This window comes from Notolabrus celidotus, chromosome 20 (genome assembly GCF_009762535.1).
Source record: "Notolabrus celidotus isolate fNotCel1 chromosome 20, fNotCel1.pri, whole genome shotgun sequence".
NCBI lineage: Eukaryota > Metazoa > Chordata > Actinopteri > Labriformes > Labridae > Notolabrus > Notolabrus celidotus.
In genome coordinates, this window is record NC_048291.1 from 8,253,806 (window position 1) to 8,271,347 (window position 17,542).

At 38.7% G+C, this 17,542-nt stretch overlaps 2 protein-coding genes across 2 annotated transcripts; both read left to right on the forward strand.

Moving 5' to 3' along the window:
• On the forward strand, window positions 1-11,924 carry hirip3 (HIRA interacting protein 3). Its single transcript, XM_034711981.1, is given in 9 exon segments — window positions 1-133; window positions 3,288-3,408; window positions 3,522-3,678; window positions 6,040-6,135; window positions 8,112-8,501; window positions 8,591-8,748; window positions 10,342-10,489; window positions 10,766-10,864; window positions 11,561-11,924. Coding segments are annotated over 9 exon segments (1,425 nt in total). The 5' UTR covers window positions 1-59; the 3' UTR covers window positions 11,743-11,924.
• Window positions 11,925-13,500: 1,576 nt separating this feature from the next.
• Window positions 13,501-16,386, forward strand: antkmt (adenine nucleotide translocase lysine methyltransferase). The gene is given in 7 exon segments (XM_034712013.1): window positions 13,501-13,761; window positions 14,164-14,327; window positions 14,446-14,550; window positions 14,631-14,771; window positions 14,965-15,015; window positions 16,017-16,187; window positions 16,190-16,386. Coding segments are annotated over 6 exon segments (681 nt in total). The 5' UTR covers window positions 13,501-13,761; window positions 14,164-14,165; the 3' UTR covers window positions 16,241-16,386.
• The last annotated feature ends 1,156 nt before the right edge of the window (window positions 16,387-17,542 follow it).

Here is a 17,542-nt window from a genome sequence, read left to right on the forward strand (position 1 = left end):
TTCCTCCAACACCCGCGACAAGTGACACCCCGCCAAAAACACATGATAGTAAAGATCTAATGATGGTGTCCGAGGAGAAAACAAGAATCCGAAGGTTCGTGTGTGACCAGCTCCGTGCTGAGCCTGACTTAAGGTACTGCAGAGTCTTATTATATTCCTTTTAAAGTATGTTTGTGTCTCACAGGTCTGTGTGCTGCGATTTAAAGAGTGTGTGAGTGAGGAGGTGATAGAAACTGTTGCTAACTTTGATGTGTGTGCAGGAAGGGAATACCCAACAACACATAGGACTTTAAAGAACTACATTTTACAGCAATGTGTTGTACATTTAACGCCCAAAACTGAAAACACTCATCTTTGTTTGTTGCTGGTACTAAGAAAACTAAAAGAAAAGAGCCTCATATAAACAACTCCATGCCTGGCATTTCAATCAGGGGCGCGTCCAGACTCATTGACTGGGGTGGCTCACCTGGGAGTCTGACTCATGTAGGTGTTGCATGAAGTCAAACATGAATGACAATCTTTTATTTAGTACTTATATCTCCATCAATGATATCTACTTCAATTACTACCATCAAAGACCTCCTCCACAAACACACTCCATCCCGGAACCGAGGGTCTTCGAACCTGGGTCTCATATCTAAAAAGTATACCATGAAATATGAACGGCAACCAAGCAGCAATTTAATCCAATAAATTACAAAAACCTACAAGATATAATACAACATTTGAAATCCTCATCCTGCTGCCTTGATACCATCACCATTTTTCAAAAAGGTTTCAGACTGCATGACCTCAGATCTGCTTCAAATTGTCAACATGTCTCTTCTTTCAGGTGTCCAGGGTCCCCCAGGCCATGAAAACAGCAGTAATTAAACCACTCTGAAGAAGAACAATTTAGATGCATCAGAAATGAACAACTATAGGCCGATATCAAACCTCCCTTTTTTAAGTAAAATTATTGAAAAAGCTGTTTTTCAACAATTGAACAATTATCTAATGATAAATGACTGTTTTGATGTCTTCCAATCAGGATTCCGATCACATCACAGCACAGAGACCGCTCTAGTCAAGGTCCTCAATGATATTCATTTAAACACAGACAATGGCAAAATTTCAGTTTTAGTATCACTTGATCTTAGTGCTGCTTTTGACACAGTTGACCACAAGATACTACTGGACAGACTTGAAAACTGGGTGGGACTCTCTGGTGCAGTACTAAATTGGCTTAAGTCCTATTTAAATGACCGGGACTATTTTGTGTCTATAGGTAAATACACATCTGAGCGGATGAAAATCGTATGTGGAGTACCTCAGGGATCCATTCTGGGGCCTCTACTATTCAACATCTACATGCTCCCCTTAGGTCAGATAAGAAGAAACAACCAAATAAAATACCATAGCTATGCAGATGACACAAACATTTACATCACCATATCACCAGGGGATTGTAGTCTAATACAAACATTGAGTAAATGCATTGAACAAATCAATGACTGGACGAGCCAGAACTTTCTTCAGTTAAACAAAGAAAAAACTGAAATGATTGTTTTTGGAGGAAGAAAGGTTAAAGGTCACTGCTCAGCTCCAATCTGCAATGATGAAATGTTCAAACCAAGCCAGAAACCTTGGTGTAATCATAGACTCAGACCTTAATTTCAGCAGCCACATTAAGACAATTACAAAGTCCGCCTACTATCACCTTAAGAATATATCAAGGATTAAAGGACTCATGTCTCAGCAGGATGCAGAAAAACTCGTCCATGCATTTATCTTTAGCAGACTAGACTACTGTAACGGTGTCTTTACAGGACTCCCTAAAAAGTCCATCAGACGACTGCAGCTCATACAGAATGCTGCTGCTCGAGTCCTAACAAGGACCAAAAAAGTAGACCACATCACTCCAGTTCTTAGATCCCTACACTGGCTTCCTGTCTGTCAGAGAATAGACTTTAAAATCCTGCTGATGGTTTATAAAGCACTGAATGGTTTAGGCCCAAAATACATTGCTGATCTGCTACTACTTTATGAACCACCTCGACCTCTGAGGTCATCAAGTACTGGTCTGCTTTCAGTCCCAAGAGTCAGAATGAAACATGGTGAAGCAGCATTTAGTCATTATGCACCACATATCTGGAACACACTCCCTGAAAGCTGTAGGTCCGCTCCAACTCTCACCTCTTTTAAATCAAAGACTAAGACTTTCTTATTTGCCACTGCCTTCCTATCTTAGCTTATTTTAAACCACTTTAAATTAAAATTTTAATGTAATTTTTAATATATTTCTAATTTTCCTTTTCCTTTTCTGTTTTATCATATTTGTCATTTTAATTGTGTTCTTTTATGCCTGTCTGAATGTCTCCAATGCTTTTAATATTTTAATGTAAAGCACATTGAGTTGCCCTCGTGTATGAAATGCGCTATACAAATAAAACTGCCTTGCCTTGCCTTGCCTTAAAAAACCTCAAACGTAGGTTCAAAATATGGCCGTGGTGCTCGGGTAGAGAATCATCATCCTTCTCGGCCATAGCCATCATCAACACGACTTATTGCCCTTTTCCACTACACAGTTCCAGCCCTACTCGACTCGGCTCTACTCGACTGGACTCTACTCGGTTTGGGTACCTTTTCCACCAGCCTGAGTACCGACTCACGGTGGGTGGGGTCGTCAATCAGTGGTCAGCAGACCGTCAACGTCACCTTTTAGTATCGGCTCAGCTCACTTGGAACCAGAGCAGAGCAGGTACGAAAAACTGGTATCTGACACAAGGTACTGCGCCCGTGGAAACGCAACACAAACCGAGTAGATTCGAGTCAAGTCGAGTAAAGCAGGGCTAAGACGGGCCTGTGGAAAAGGGCCATAAATGAACGGACTGATCTGAATAACGTTTGATCTGCATTTGCTATACGCTCAACCGAGGTACGGCTACACCATTTAGACAGAAGTACACGAACAGTTGATGGTCTTTGGGATCTGATCTCAGAAAAGAAAGTTCATCAGCTGACTTCAAAGCAAAAGTAATGAGTAACTAGAACACTGATAGAAATGCAGTGGAGTTAAAAGTAATAAGATCCCCAAAAAATAAAATAATACTCAAGTAAAGTACAGATACTCAAAACTGTACTTAATTACAGTACTCAAGTACATTTACTTTGTTACTGTCCACCACTGAATACTGTATATTTCTAATGAGTCTCTAAGATTCATTCATCCAATCAATAATGCTGCTCACTGTTAAAGGCATCCTCCTGAATACACTTCGATGTCATCTTCTAATGTCTTATTCCAGCACCCTGACCCTGGGGATTCTGAAGAAGCGATATCTGGCACACATGAAATGTGACTCATTGACTTCAGAGTCCAAAGGCTTCATGAAAGAAGTGGTTTCAGAGGAGTTGATGAAAATGCAGGTTTGTGAGTTCTTCCTTTAACAGATTACACGTTTCTTTGAGTTTTTGTGTATGCAGATCATCTTTAATCCAGTATTTATGACTGTCATCTTCATCATTTTATTTCATGTAAGGATGATGGTGATGGCGGAAAAGAGGTGGAGACCAAGCAGCCTCAAAACAAGAGGAAAAGAGAAAAGGAAAATGTCAATGAAGGGATGATTAATGGGACCAAAGATGAATCTGAATCCAGGGCGAAGAAATCCCGTCGTCAGCCAAGCTCAACAACCCGTAAATAATTGCTTTTATGTTTTCAGATGCCTGCAGGATACACTAATCCCAATCTGTAGGATCTACTGAATGTAGATGACCTGGACCTTCATTAATAGTTGAACTACAGTTAAACGTCAGAGTATCTTCTCCATCATTTAGGCTGCTATAATATCCTAGGTCTGGAAAAATGTAGTTCAGCATTCACAAATGCTCTCGTGGCTGAACCTCTTGGCTCTACCACCCCTGCCTTCTAATATCTAACTGCAGACTCTTGTTGTGTATTGGGTGATGGGGGCTGCTAGAAGCCAGGTTCTAGAGTAGGTAGTATTGGTGTTGTCACTAGCTGGAGCTTGCATGTATAGAGCCTGGGTCTGTGAAACATGGCAGTTCTGTATGGGTGTGGTTATTCAATTTGGGTGTTCTGCTGGGGGATATGATTGGCACCCGGAGCTGGCATCTCCTGAGGTGTCGTGGGCCGAACTAAACCAAACATCAGTGAAGGGAGGAGCCCACTTGATAACCCCAGTGTCAGGTTCAAGCAACTTAAGACAAGAGAAACAATGCAAAATTGAGGCAAGACAACAGATTTCTTGAGTAAGCTTGCAAGGAGAACGGTTAGAGAGTGCTCAGTTACAATCTCCAAACGCTCTGAAGCACTCTCGCCGTGTCCTCTCTTTTTATTTCCTTAGGGTGGTCCCTAGTTACATGAACGTTGCTGCTCTAAGTGATATGGGTACACACAGCAGCAACGAACCAAATATGGCATGACTTCACAACAGAGTAATTAAAAAAAGAGAAAGTTTCTCTGCTACACAGAAAGATAAAGAACAGGAAACATGTTACACTTGCTCAGCCGTTCAAGGATAGTTCATGTCTTGGTCAGTCACCAGCTGCAGCATCTCCTCCTCCTCGTGTCAGTTTCCTGGAACCCAACTAAAGAACAGTGCAAAACAAGACACACATACACTTATACAGTTATGGCATTAAGTATAAGAATTAAAGAGTATATAAGAGTAAATATGGGATAACTTGTATACATTATTCTAACACCCAGTGATGTGATGGCTCTTGATCGCCATCCGTCCTTTCTATCTCAAGCTTTGGGGGACATCAGGATCCATGGGGTAGGCTTCTAAATCTATCAGATTATTTATTTTAATTATTTTCAACATTGTAGATTAATACTGAAGACATCAAAAATATGGTTTTGCTATAATATGGACTACAATAGAGGTCAAATAGGGCTATCCATTGTGTACTAACCCTACCTCTGAACAACACAACTGATGGTCTCAAACACATTAAGAAGGCAAGTCATTCTACAAATGAACTCTTGACAAGGCTCATGTTAAATAGAAACCATTTCAGGAGACCACTTCATGAAGCAGACTGAGAGAATACCAAGAGTGTGCAAAGCTGTCATGGAGGAAAAAGGGGGCTACTTTACAGAATCTAAAATATAAAACATATTCTGGTTTGTTTAACACTTTTTTGTTAAATAATTCCATATATGTTCTTTCATAGATTTGATGTCTTTGGTATTAATCTACAGTTTTTCATATAATTAAAATAAATACAAACACTTGAATGAGAAGGTGTTTCCAAACTTTTGACTGGTAGTGTAGATTGCAATCCATTTGGTAAAACAAACAGTTACACTCCAGTAGTTGTTTGTTCCAGTCCTTGGTCAAGTCAACTGAGAACGTACACAAGTGGTTAACTTAATCTCCATGAAAAAAAAACAAAAAAAAAAAACTGCAACTCCAAATGTGATTTATGCCTCAGTGAAATCAGGTGTTGTTGGCTGCTTCACTGAAAATACAACATGTTTGTCAGTCATTGAAGGTAGCTGCACTTTCACATGATGTCAACCAATCAGCACCAGTGTGACCCTGACCATAGCTCTTTTTTTCTGATGAAGTTTGTCAGTTTTTGTCTTTTTCAGTGTCTATTTTTTTATCTATCAAAACTCTAAAAGTTTGTCTTTTGTTCTGATAGAATCAGATGATGAAGAGGACTGCATTTCTTTAATTAGAGATCTGTTTTGAATCAGTTCATTGTAAGAGTTGAACAGATAAAGGGAACATGTGCCATCAGATGGTAAAACATTATGTTTTTATGTCTCTTGCCCATTTTTTTTTACACATTTAAATTAATAAACTGATGGTTTGGATTATTACAGCTCATAAATAATGATAGGAACATCTCAAAAAAACTTAAGTAGACTGAAGTTTTAAAGCAACTTTCAAACATTCTGTACAGTGTGCTTTTTTTGTTTTTAAGTGAAGTAAATGGTCCTATTTTTTTTCTTCCTCTTTTTTGACCAAATAAGATTTAATCAGGGAACCATTTGGTAAAGTTTTTCTTCTTTCCCCACAGGTCAGCCGTCTGTTAAGAAATCAGAAAAATCTCGAACAAAGAGAGAGCAAGCTGAAGAACTGGAAGAGCTCGATACCAGCAACATCACCACAAATGGTAAATCTGTATTTTATCATTAAGGCCCTGTCACACCTTGATGATTTAGCCAGCGTTGTTCCGACGTATCAAAATGCCTCTAAACGTTGACATACGCTGAATTATCTATGACTTTTGGCGTATACATAACATATTCATAACTTATACCCAACTTATAGTCCACTTGTACAAAGCGCAACAGCGTAATAATGCAGACGAAGTGTATAAAAAGGCTGCCGCTCGTTAATGACAATGTATACGTTTTTAAATTAGATGAACTTCATTGGTGATTTAAAGGCAAGGCAAGGCAGCTTTATTTGTATAGCGCATTTCATACATGAGGGCAACTCGATGTGCTTTACATCAAAACATTAAAAGCATTGGAAACTTTCAGACAGGCATAAAAGAACACAATTAAAATGACAAATATAATTAAACAGAAAAGAAAAGGAAAACTAGAATATATTAAAAATTACATTACAATTTTAATTTAAAGTGGGTTAAAATGAGCTAAGATAGGAAGGCAGTGGCAAATAAAAAAGTCTTAATCTTGGATTTAAAAGAGGTGAGAGTTGGAGCGGACCTACAGCTTTCAGGGAGTGAGTTCCAGATATGTGGTGCATAATGACTAAACACTGCTTCACCATGTTTCGTTCTGACTCTTGGGACTGAAAGCAGACCAGTACCTGATGACCTCAGAGGTCGAGGTGGTTCATACAGTAGTAGCAGATCAGCAATGTATTTTGGACCTAAACCATTCAGTGCTTTATAAACCATCAGCAGGATTTTAAGTCTATTCTCTGACAGACAGGAAGCCAGTGTAGAGATCTAAGAACTGGAGTGATGTGGTCTACTTTTTTGGTCCTTGTTAGGACTCGAGCAGCAGCATTCTGTATGAGCTGCAGCCGTCTGATGGACTTTTTAGGGAGTCCTGTAAAGACCCCATTGCAGTAGTCTAGTCTGCTAAAGATAAATGCATGGACGAGATTTCTGCATGCTGCTGAGACATAAGTCCTTTAATCCTTGATATATTCTTAAGGTGATAGTAGGCGGACTTTGTAATGGTCTTAATGTGGCTGCTGAAATTAAGGTCTGAGTCTATGATTACACCAAGGTTTCTGGCTTGGTTTGAACATTTCATCTGTGCAGATTGGAGCTGAGCAGTAACCTTTAACATTTCTTCCTTGGCTCCAAAAACAATCGTTTCAGTTTTTTCTTTGTTTAACTGAACAAAGTTCTGGCTCGTCCAGTCATTGATTTGTTCAATGAATTTACTCAGTGTTTGTATGGGACTAAAAATGTGTTATTAAAAAAACCCTGCAGTTTCTCTTTGAACATGATGAGCCGTGGAGAGTGTCAGAGGAGTGAAACCAGCAGGAACACAGCCTCTGGTCTTTACAAGAAGTTACACTTATTGAGGGTGCTTTTAAAAACATAACATTTTGAACTTCATTTCATTCAACAACAGCAGCTTTATCATTGAACACCACCAAACCTCAACATTCTGGATTCAGCTTCTGTTTCAGAGGCTGTTTGACACTGAGTGAGGGCTCCAAGGCTTCTCACACTCGCACACACACGCAGACACACACCTACAACTTATGGCAGGCATATGCAAGACGTATGATCCATATTCTGCATACGTCACTCGCCATAGTACAAGGTATACCAGCATGCTTCAGCGTGCTCTTAACTTAAAATTTGTCTATAACTTAAGCGATGTACGTCGGTGTACTCACCATTTTTTTTATACACTGGCATGCACTGGCTAAATCGTCAAGGTGTGACAGGGCCATTAAGTTGGCGACTATCTTGTCTATCAGCTAATTCTAGACACACACTTTAAAACACAGCGCTGTAGCTAGTACCCACACAATTCAAAAACATGAACACAAACCACTGGATGCTAATCATCTTCGTCCTTGAAGGTAGCTGCAATTTCAGATGATCTCAGCCAATCAGTGTCTTTTTGTCTCCTCTTCTGCTGTTGATGACAGAATCAGATGATAAAGAGGACGGCAAGACTGAAAGAATGGAGAGTGAAGAGGAAGAAGATGTTGCATCCGGTTCTGAGCATGAGGAGCAAGAGGTGAAAAAATCACAAGAGGAGATCAAAGAGAAAAGTAAACCGCAAACAGACAGTGAAGACTCTTCGAAAGAGGAAGATGGTGTGCCAGAAAGAAGAGCGAATGAGAGTGAAGACAGTGACAGCCCAAAGGAGGTGGATGAAAAGAAAGAAAACACAACAGAGAATGGCAAAACTGGAAGCAGCGATGAAAGTCAAGGAGATAAAACGCCACAGAGTGAAGAAGAAAATGAATCTGACTCGGACAGTAAGTCATAAAAGAGCGTCAAGGGGAATGACTCATCTGACGACAGCGAGAAAGGTGACTTTACAGATTTAGGGATCTCAAACATTAACGTTTCTTCTTCAGGTGATTTATTTTAATTTATTTAAACTTGCTGCGTTCTTCAGAAGATGAAGCTCCAGTGGAAAAGAAAAAAGATGATTCCGACTCCGACTCCTCATCGCTCCCCTCTTTGGAGGATGAACCGGATGTTAAAAGAGAAAAGAAGAAAGATGATAAAAAGAAGAAAAAGGTTAAAAAAGAGGAGAGCACCGGAAGTAAGAAGGTGAGCCCATTAGTGACAGTGTTGAAAAGAATCGGAGGAATCAAAAGTCAGTCTGGTTGACCGTTGTAAGTTGCTCCCAGTCACAGCTGTGTTAATGTAACAGATGATATTTATGACAGTCTTAGTGTTATTTTAACACATGATCATGGGACTGAATTAAAATTAAGGAAAGTAGTTCAAACATGAGCAGACATGACACCTATGAGTAACACAATGTGTTTCTTCTTGCAGGCACTTTTGAGTTCAGCAACTATTCAAAAGAGCTGAACTACATTTAAGTGCTCAAATTAGGGATCTTAACAATTAATCAATTGTTAAGGACTTACTTGAACACGTTTTTTTGTTGTGGATTTTCTATCACGTGGAACAAACTTCACGTGATCTCATATTTCATTTAGCGATCAGTTTAAAGCATGTTTCGATGTGAATTGATCAGCTGACTAAAGGTGTTGCGCACAGCAGAAAAGTTCAGCTGGGGGCTGCGGCTGAGTGACAGGTCTCCACGAGCGCTTTATTTCATTTATTGTTGCAGTAAATCTACATGTTGTAGTCTGGCCCTTCGCTTTATATGACTGTATGTCCGATGAGATTATTTTAATAAGCCTGCTCCACACGTTGATATTCAGCATGTTTAACATTTTGTATGCCTCAATATGATCCGTAGCTATTCAATACTGTCAATTATATACATTGTGTCGCCAAGGAAAATTCGATTTAGGGGAAAAATAAGCATTTGGTGTTATTTTTGACATGGAAAACGCCTAGGTTTTTTAAATGATTAATCGATAATTGATCGTTAACATTTCCAAAGATCAATCTCAGAGCTCAATTAGAATTTACATCCCTTCAAACTTTTAAAAAATTAAACATGAGTGGCTGAAGCATTTTTTTTTTTAAGTATCCAACCCACATCTTGACTCCTCACATTGAGAAAAGGCAGAAGCATGCTTTGTATTTTACACCGGGGTCATCATTGCTCAACCTCATTTAAAATCTAAATGTCACAAAAAAGTTCAAATTAACTTTTTAACTTGAACTTTCAATTCTGCAATGTGCTGCTGGTTACTTTCACAACAAGTAGCCAAACCCACCGACACATGAGTGCTGACAGTACATCTCTCTGCAAAGGAAAGATGGAGGGCTCTGGCATGTTAAAGAATGCACACAATATGTCAAACTCCTCATCTGATTGGCTGAAGACTATGACAAACAACAATGTCATCCTCATTAACTTTAACAGCAAAGAGATTCACATGGAAGTCTGAAGGCTTCAGGGCAGAATGACCTGAGGACAACACAGGGGTGAAATCTGATTGGACGAAAGCTCCACTTAAAACAAGCTGTTGTGAAAGCAGTGCAGCTCAGTAAGAGAGAGGGTGTATGAAATCAAGAGAATCAGCTAAAGGGAACTTAACATATGGTATTACTTTTTTTTTTTTTAAGTTTAAAATTATGAGAAAAAAATATTGAGTTGCTTTTTGCAGAGTTGTGTGGAAATCCAAGTATACATTTTTGCACAAATCAAGTTTTAAAGGGAAATGGCATTGAGGGAAAACTTGAACCAACCTGTCTAAACTTTGTTTCCTCCTGAAGGATGAAGTTAAAGCGGTCTCAAGGCTCAGACGCTACATTACTCTGTGTGGCGTTCGGCTGCAATACAAGAAGCTCCTCAAGGGCTGCAACTCTGTTCGCTCGCAGGTGGCTGTTCTAAAGAAGGAGCTTGAAGAACTTGGTGTTCATGGTCAGTGGGAACCTTTTTTCAGACAGAGTTAAACAGTGTGTGAGCAGATGGCAAAACTTTGTTTTTAGGTCTCTTGATACTACCTCTTAAGTTAATTCCAGATTTGTTCCTTTTTTAAAACATATTTGAAATAGCAAACTGTGAAGATTTGTATTATATTGAGCTTGTAAACAAGGATAGATGTCTGTATATTTAAGCAAAATAAATAGTCTTATCTTTTCTTCTGCTTTTTTGCATTTGACCAAACATAGTAAAGTGATTTTTCTCTCCCCCCAGGTCAGCCATCTATTAAGAAATGCAAAAAAGTTCGAATGGAGAGAGAGCAAGCTCAGGAAGTGGCTGAGCTGGATACTAACAACATCATCACCACTAATGGTAAATCTGTATTCTCTCATTGAGTTGACAACTATCTTGTCTTTCGACTTATTCCAGACACACGTACGCTTACAAATACAGTGATGCTAATGAATTTGCTCCAAAAAAATAATCTGTCAGGATTGTTTGATATCATCTATAATCTGATTCACTGAATTCTAAACTGGACCATTCATCTTACACAACTCAATGTGGAATGATGCATCAGTTACACATTTTCATAAAGTTATAAATCTTCACTCTTCAAATCCTTCAAAGTAGCTTTGCATGATTTACATTTTAACAGAAGTATTATGTATCACACAGGTGTTTGTGAAAACACTCAGTTCAGCACGTTTGACACAGGAAATTCAGGTTACTGTCTCTTTAAGGCCCCTATAAGTCTGCTTTCCTCTGATTGGCCAGCCCTCTGAGACTTTAAGGATAGGGGTGTGTTTCTGTTTTGCTGTGGTGGTGGGGTTTGACCATATAAAGAATTCCTTTACCCTTGTCACAGAAATCTCTAGTAGAAAAACGGATAACAAATAATATGGAGTAGCATAATCCCCCTTCAGTTCCCAAGTTTCAGTGTGACACCTATGCACAGAGGATGAAAACAGCATTTAAATGTAGGATTTATACTTGAGTACATAAATGCAAGGTAAGAAAGCATCTTTCTCTAACACAACTAATCACTTGTGTGGTTACCTCTCACAGGTCGACCCAAACGCAGAGGAGCATGGCGGGAACCAAAAAGCCCTGTCGCCGCTCCACATGTGCGCACTCTCAACTCCAGCTCTGATAGTGATGAGGAGAACAGTAAACAAAGAGGGGGCAGGCGAGCAACAGACTGGACCAACCTGAAGGGGATCATCAGTGACGATGCAGATAGTGACTAACATTGACAGTTACTCTTGTAGGTGTTGAGAGTTAATTTAGATTTGTACATAACTTTGACCTTTCTGTTGAACATGATGGATCTTTGTTTTTAAAGTTGTTTTGGTGCTTAATTTAATTTTCTCCCTTCTTCTGGACCTGTTGTTTTGTTTTGTTGTGTTTCCCTTTCTTTTGTTTTGTTCTGTTTGTTTGTTTGTTTGTTTTGTTTTTTATTCTGTATGTTCCCTTTTAATTTATGTTTGTAACTGAAGAAATAACAATAAAAATGTGTTCACAAAAAAAAATTGTTTTGGTTTCTACATGTTTTGATGCTTACTATTTCTAAAAGTTGTTTGTCTGTTGATTGTGTCAAACATTTTTACAATGTCAGTGGAAGGGGATAATTATTTTTGTATATTGATGTTATTTTTCAAATAAAATTCTTGTTTTAAAGTGACAATCCTTTTTTATGCAGGCTGAGTTTGAATAAAGGAGAGTAACAGTGCTATCAGTAATGGATAAGAGTTCTTCAAAGCAGGCAAACATGCTGCTGCAAACCCGTCTAGTTGTAGTTTACATCCATGTCTGTCAGGATACATACAAAGTACTTAGTGCAGGAAGTCAGTTAAATTTATTTAGAGTATTTATGGTGGAAACAAACCATGGAAGAAAGAATTAAATACTTTTTCTTTTGAAGAAAACTTTATTGAAGGTGTTGAATAACGTATATCAAAAGTTCAAAATGCTTGTCCCTGACTTGGTGCTGGGTATCTGTTCATAATTTGACATAGTGTGGTCTAGACCTTTTAAAAGCGTCTTGAGATAACGATTGTTGTGATTTGGCGGTATACAAATAAAGATTGATGTATTATAGGAAACTTGCATATGTATGGTTATACATATTACAATGTGTTTAAGAAAATAAAGAAATTATAAAGCTTTATCAGACATGACAATGTAATTCTTGATGAAATAATCATATATCAAAAAGATAGAAAAATATAACTAATAAACAGTGAAATAAGATGAATATGTATTATTTGAATAAATCTTGTGTTAAATCTAAAGTGTGTGCAGCTTTTTGAGTCTATGAAGTATTTACAGTCACTGATAAAAATTGAAAGCATAGATGAGGTTCCTTAAATTTGGATTTATGTATATGAAATTTACCAAGCAGTAAAATAAGATTATGTTTTTCTGCTGGGTTTGGAGAAAAGGTCGTAACACCCATCGACACTCATCAGTAAATGGAGTAATTTGAGACTATTGTGAAATCTCTGCATTTTCCAAAGCTTTGTATCAAGCAATGTTATTATTCCCCTCGTTCCAGTTATGACGGTCCAATCATAGCTAATCTCCAATCCTCTGTCCTGATTGGTTAAGGGGCGGCCCCTACTGCGTCCTCTGATTGGTTATGAGTCCGGCACTATCATGACTGCACACGCTGATCTGTGTTGGGGGGCTAAGAGGAAATCTGGTTGGGAGGGATAGTGTTCACGTTCAAAGTCCCTCTCTCTGAGTGGATGTTTACTCTGTGACTCTCAGCAGCTTTAATTTAACAGTGCAATTCATGAAATTGGCAACAGCATTCTCTGTCTCCCCAGAATAATCTAGTTACGTTGCATTCATAAAAAAAATGCCTTATATTATCTTCTTCCTTTTTGCAAAAATCACATTGGTAAAAGAATGTAAGGCTTCACAGCATTATTTCGACGTAGTGACGTCGTCAGTGACCTAAATCCGGAACCTTTCTTCGTAAGCCCTCGTATGTAAGGAATATTTTGCGGACGGACTGGTCCGACAGATAATGTGTCCGTGTGCATTGCTTGTATCCCTGCAGGTCAACAAGTTTCTTCTAAATACTCATATGTCAGTACAGTTTCTTTGTGTTAGTGACTCCGGATGCTTTCTGCTTCAACAAAAATAATTTGCTTGCGTGTTTGTTCTTCTTCTACGATAGACATAAATACAAACCATGCACGTGACCCTCAACCTTCATCACATTTAATTTCTATGCAGGATTTAAAAGGAACGAATAACAGGTTAGTCTGTTATCTATTGTTTGTCTTAATGAATGTGTCTCAGAAAAACAACTGTATACTCTTCTTTTCCAATCGTACAATTTTTACAATGTTTTATGACGGAACAGACATCCAGATATCAGCTGTCAAATTGGCTCTTGGACGTGGAAGGGAAAGAGGATTATGTTAAGACAATCAGTTGAAAACTAGAACAGGACATTAGGAGTTATAGTTTTCTATCATAGGGCAGGGCTGTCTATATTTGTAATCTATATGTGTTTGCTTAGAGAAACTTCAGATATCTGGTATAACTATCTTTTAAGGTTAACAATATAAATTAAAAAAGATATAACCCATTTCCTGTGAATTTTTGTATCTTTATGATAACATGACCAAATACTCTTAACTACACATTTCATGCAGACATGGACGGTGACACACCAGATGAGGCCTTTGCTGATCTTAGGACAAAGAACCTTGGAGCATGGGGTGTTGCTCAGATAGCTGCTGGCACTGGGCTTGCAGTTTATGCTATGTGGGTCGGAATCCTGCAGCCAGGCTTCCGAAAAGTCCCCCTGAGGCTACAGGTATAGTCATAACACCTTGAATAACCTCTGATGTCATTCGTCTTGTACCAGTTGTTGCCTTTGAAAGGTTTAAGAAACACAATAACTTTTTAAAAAGCACTGTAAAACTGTGTTAAAGGTCCCGTATATCCCTGCCAGCAAATCTCAAGTTGAAAATGTAATGACACTACTGAAAGGACGAAAAGGAGCTCTTGCAGATCTGGGATCTGGTGATGGCCGCATTGTAAGTATGAGTAAGATATTCCGCCTTTTGTCTGTCCCTGATGAGAAACAGGCTGTGAGTGATATTTGTTAAATTCTTAGGTCTTGAGGGCTTATCAGGAGGGTTTCACACCTACTGTTGGCTATGAGCTCAACCCCTGGCTTGTTCGCTTGGCTCGCTTTCATGCATGGAGAGCAGGTCATCATGAGAAAGTTTCTTACCGACGAGAAGATCTGTGGAAGGTTTGACATTATTCACTTGGCAGTAGTAATACTCAGGTTCAAATTTGCTAACAGTGTGCTTCTCATATTAGGGCCTTATATACTGGTTTAGGCTATACTACAATGCTTTTTAACATTTGATTATTATATTAGAGTTCTTCAGAGCTTAACAAAGTTACTGACTGTTTACCACCTGCCTTGTTTCTCATCACAGGTCGACTTGACAGAATGCAAGAATATCACCGTGTTTCTGGCCCCAAGTGTTGTGAGTAATATAATGAACACACAAACAATTAAAGACCATTTTAATGTGGTGTGCAGCCGAACAAGTCATTCTGGAATAAAGAAAAAGAGAAGGTGATCTCATTAAAAGTAAGGTGAGATGAGGCATGGTCAGTCACCTGCAGGCCCTCTGTCTCTGTCTCAAAACAGCCATTATACCAGTTTGCATTATTTTTTTAATAATCTTTCACCTCTCGCTGATGGTAAACAAAACAAGATAAAATTTTACTGATAGTTTTCCACTAAGATCGTAAACAGAAAAGAAGCTTTGCTCCTAAATGATTTGTAATACAGTTTTAGCCAGATATCTCAGGACTTTGGTATCACTCTTTACTTTACTTTATTTTAGAGACATATAGATAAGTACTCTAGGAAGAATGCGTTATCACCAAGCGTGCCGGATACAGCCCTGGTGTTGAGGCTTTCAGCAGTGTGACTGACCCCTGGTGGCTGGCTGCAGTATAGGTAAAAAAATCCTTCTCCCCCATTCATTTGAATGGGGGAGCAGTCAAACTTTAAAAAATAAATACACGTCGTACGAATGTCTCTCACATCCGTATGCTGTGGTGATATGTAGTTAGTATGTGAGTGTTTTGTGTCCAATGCCTCTTTTTTCTGAAAAGTTTCTTTTTCGTTAGTTATTAGAGTTTAAAAAACGGGGTTTTACTTCCGGGTTTCCTTTGATTCACAGCCGCCGTAGAACGAAACTTCAAAGGGCACACAGCGTCTTGTGACGTTACGCTGTAGGGCGGAGCTTATTATAAAGGCTTCACAGGCTCTGGCTGCACAATGGCTGCGCCCAGGAGAGGGATTTTTTGGCTTCAGAACTGTACAACGGGAAGAGGCGGAGCAACGCTGTCCATTTTTATTTACAGTCTGTGGTTATCACAAGAATGAGTTGCGGTATGAACTCTTGTGGCTCAATTTCAGTAGATTCCTGTCTAAATATTGCAGATGTTAATAACTGTTCTCTTTTCCTCTCAGCTTTCCTTATTGCAGGATAAGCTGCTGGCTGAGCTTCCTGATGATGCCTTAGTGGTAGCTGGTCGTTTTCCCTTCCCTGACTGGACACCAAGCAGGATTGAGGGACATGGCGTGGACAGAGCCTGGGCGTATAGCATGCAAGCACTAAGACACTGTTCAGAGAAAAATGACAAGCCCAGAGAGACAGAGTCAGTCAACTGACCAAGGAGAAGGGATCTACTTAAAGCTACATGGATGCTCCCAATACAGTGTTCATTGCTGCTGTATTTATTTCACTGTGCAGTTGAGAGAAAACTGCTTGTATGACGTACACCCTTCACTTGAGTATTAAGGGTGTTCATTTTAAAATTACAGTCAAAACATTTTTTAACTATTTATCTATAATGATAATGATGGTTGAATTCTTACATTTGTTAACAGCGAAGGTTGACTAATGTCTGTGCCAGAATTTCCACAGCAAGGAAAGACAAGGCAAGTTTATTTATAACGCACCATTCATGCAAAGAAAATTCAAACTGCTTTACAGAGTAAAAAACAAAACAATAACAACAAACAAAAATGTTATGGTGACTTGAACGTTCCATTGTTGTAAGAAGACACAGATCTTGATAAATGATTGAACAAAATGCTGTTATCTTCTTGATCCAGGAAGAATCTGAAATTACACTGAATCATCTCTGCACACAAAGCTGAGTTAAACTGGATTTTAGACGTACAAAAACAGATTTAAATGAAGAGAAGGTTAGATATCTCAATAAGTGTATTTTTTTTCTCTTTTTTTTCTTTTCCTTTTTCTCTTTTTGTGGTGCCTGGGGATACAGAAGTAGTTTGTAGGTAGAATGCTGGAGATGGGGGTTGCATGGGCTAAACAGGCAACAAAAGTTGTGTGGTGTATTTTCTGCTGTATGCTATTTGTTTGATTGCTGTGTACAGGGCCGTCGCCAGGAATTCTGGGACCCCTGAAAAGATATCTTAGTGGGCCCCATCACCACAACCAACCCTACAAAATATAACATTGCTGCTATAATACTGGTTTATTTGCATTATACAAAAATATATACTTAAAACTATCCTGGTTAACTGACTCAAATCTAAGCTACATAACAATATTATTTTTTTTACAATTTCTCCAAATGTAACTGCACAATATTGGCTTTCCACCTCTTTAAAAAAGATTATTTGAAGCCAAGTGACTTGTTGAATAACAACAAGGGGGCATTATTTGGTATAATCTAACCTCATGAAGTCAAATAAAACTCTAAAAACCTACAGTTTACTTTCAATCAGATTCAGCCACACTTGATGTTATATGAAAATATGACAATTCCCCACTTTTGGCATGAGACACACATCTCACAGAACCAGAAAGAAATTCCAGAAAGGAATCCTGAATGTTTGTTTATTTATTCAGATCATTTTAGTTATCTTATTGCAGTTGTAACAAAACAAAAGAAAAGTGTAGTAGAAAACACATTTTACTCAGGCCCATGAAGGGCCCCCCTCCGCACTTGGGCCCTAGGTAGTCA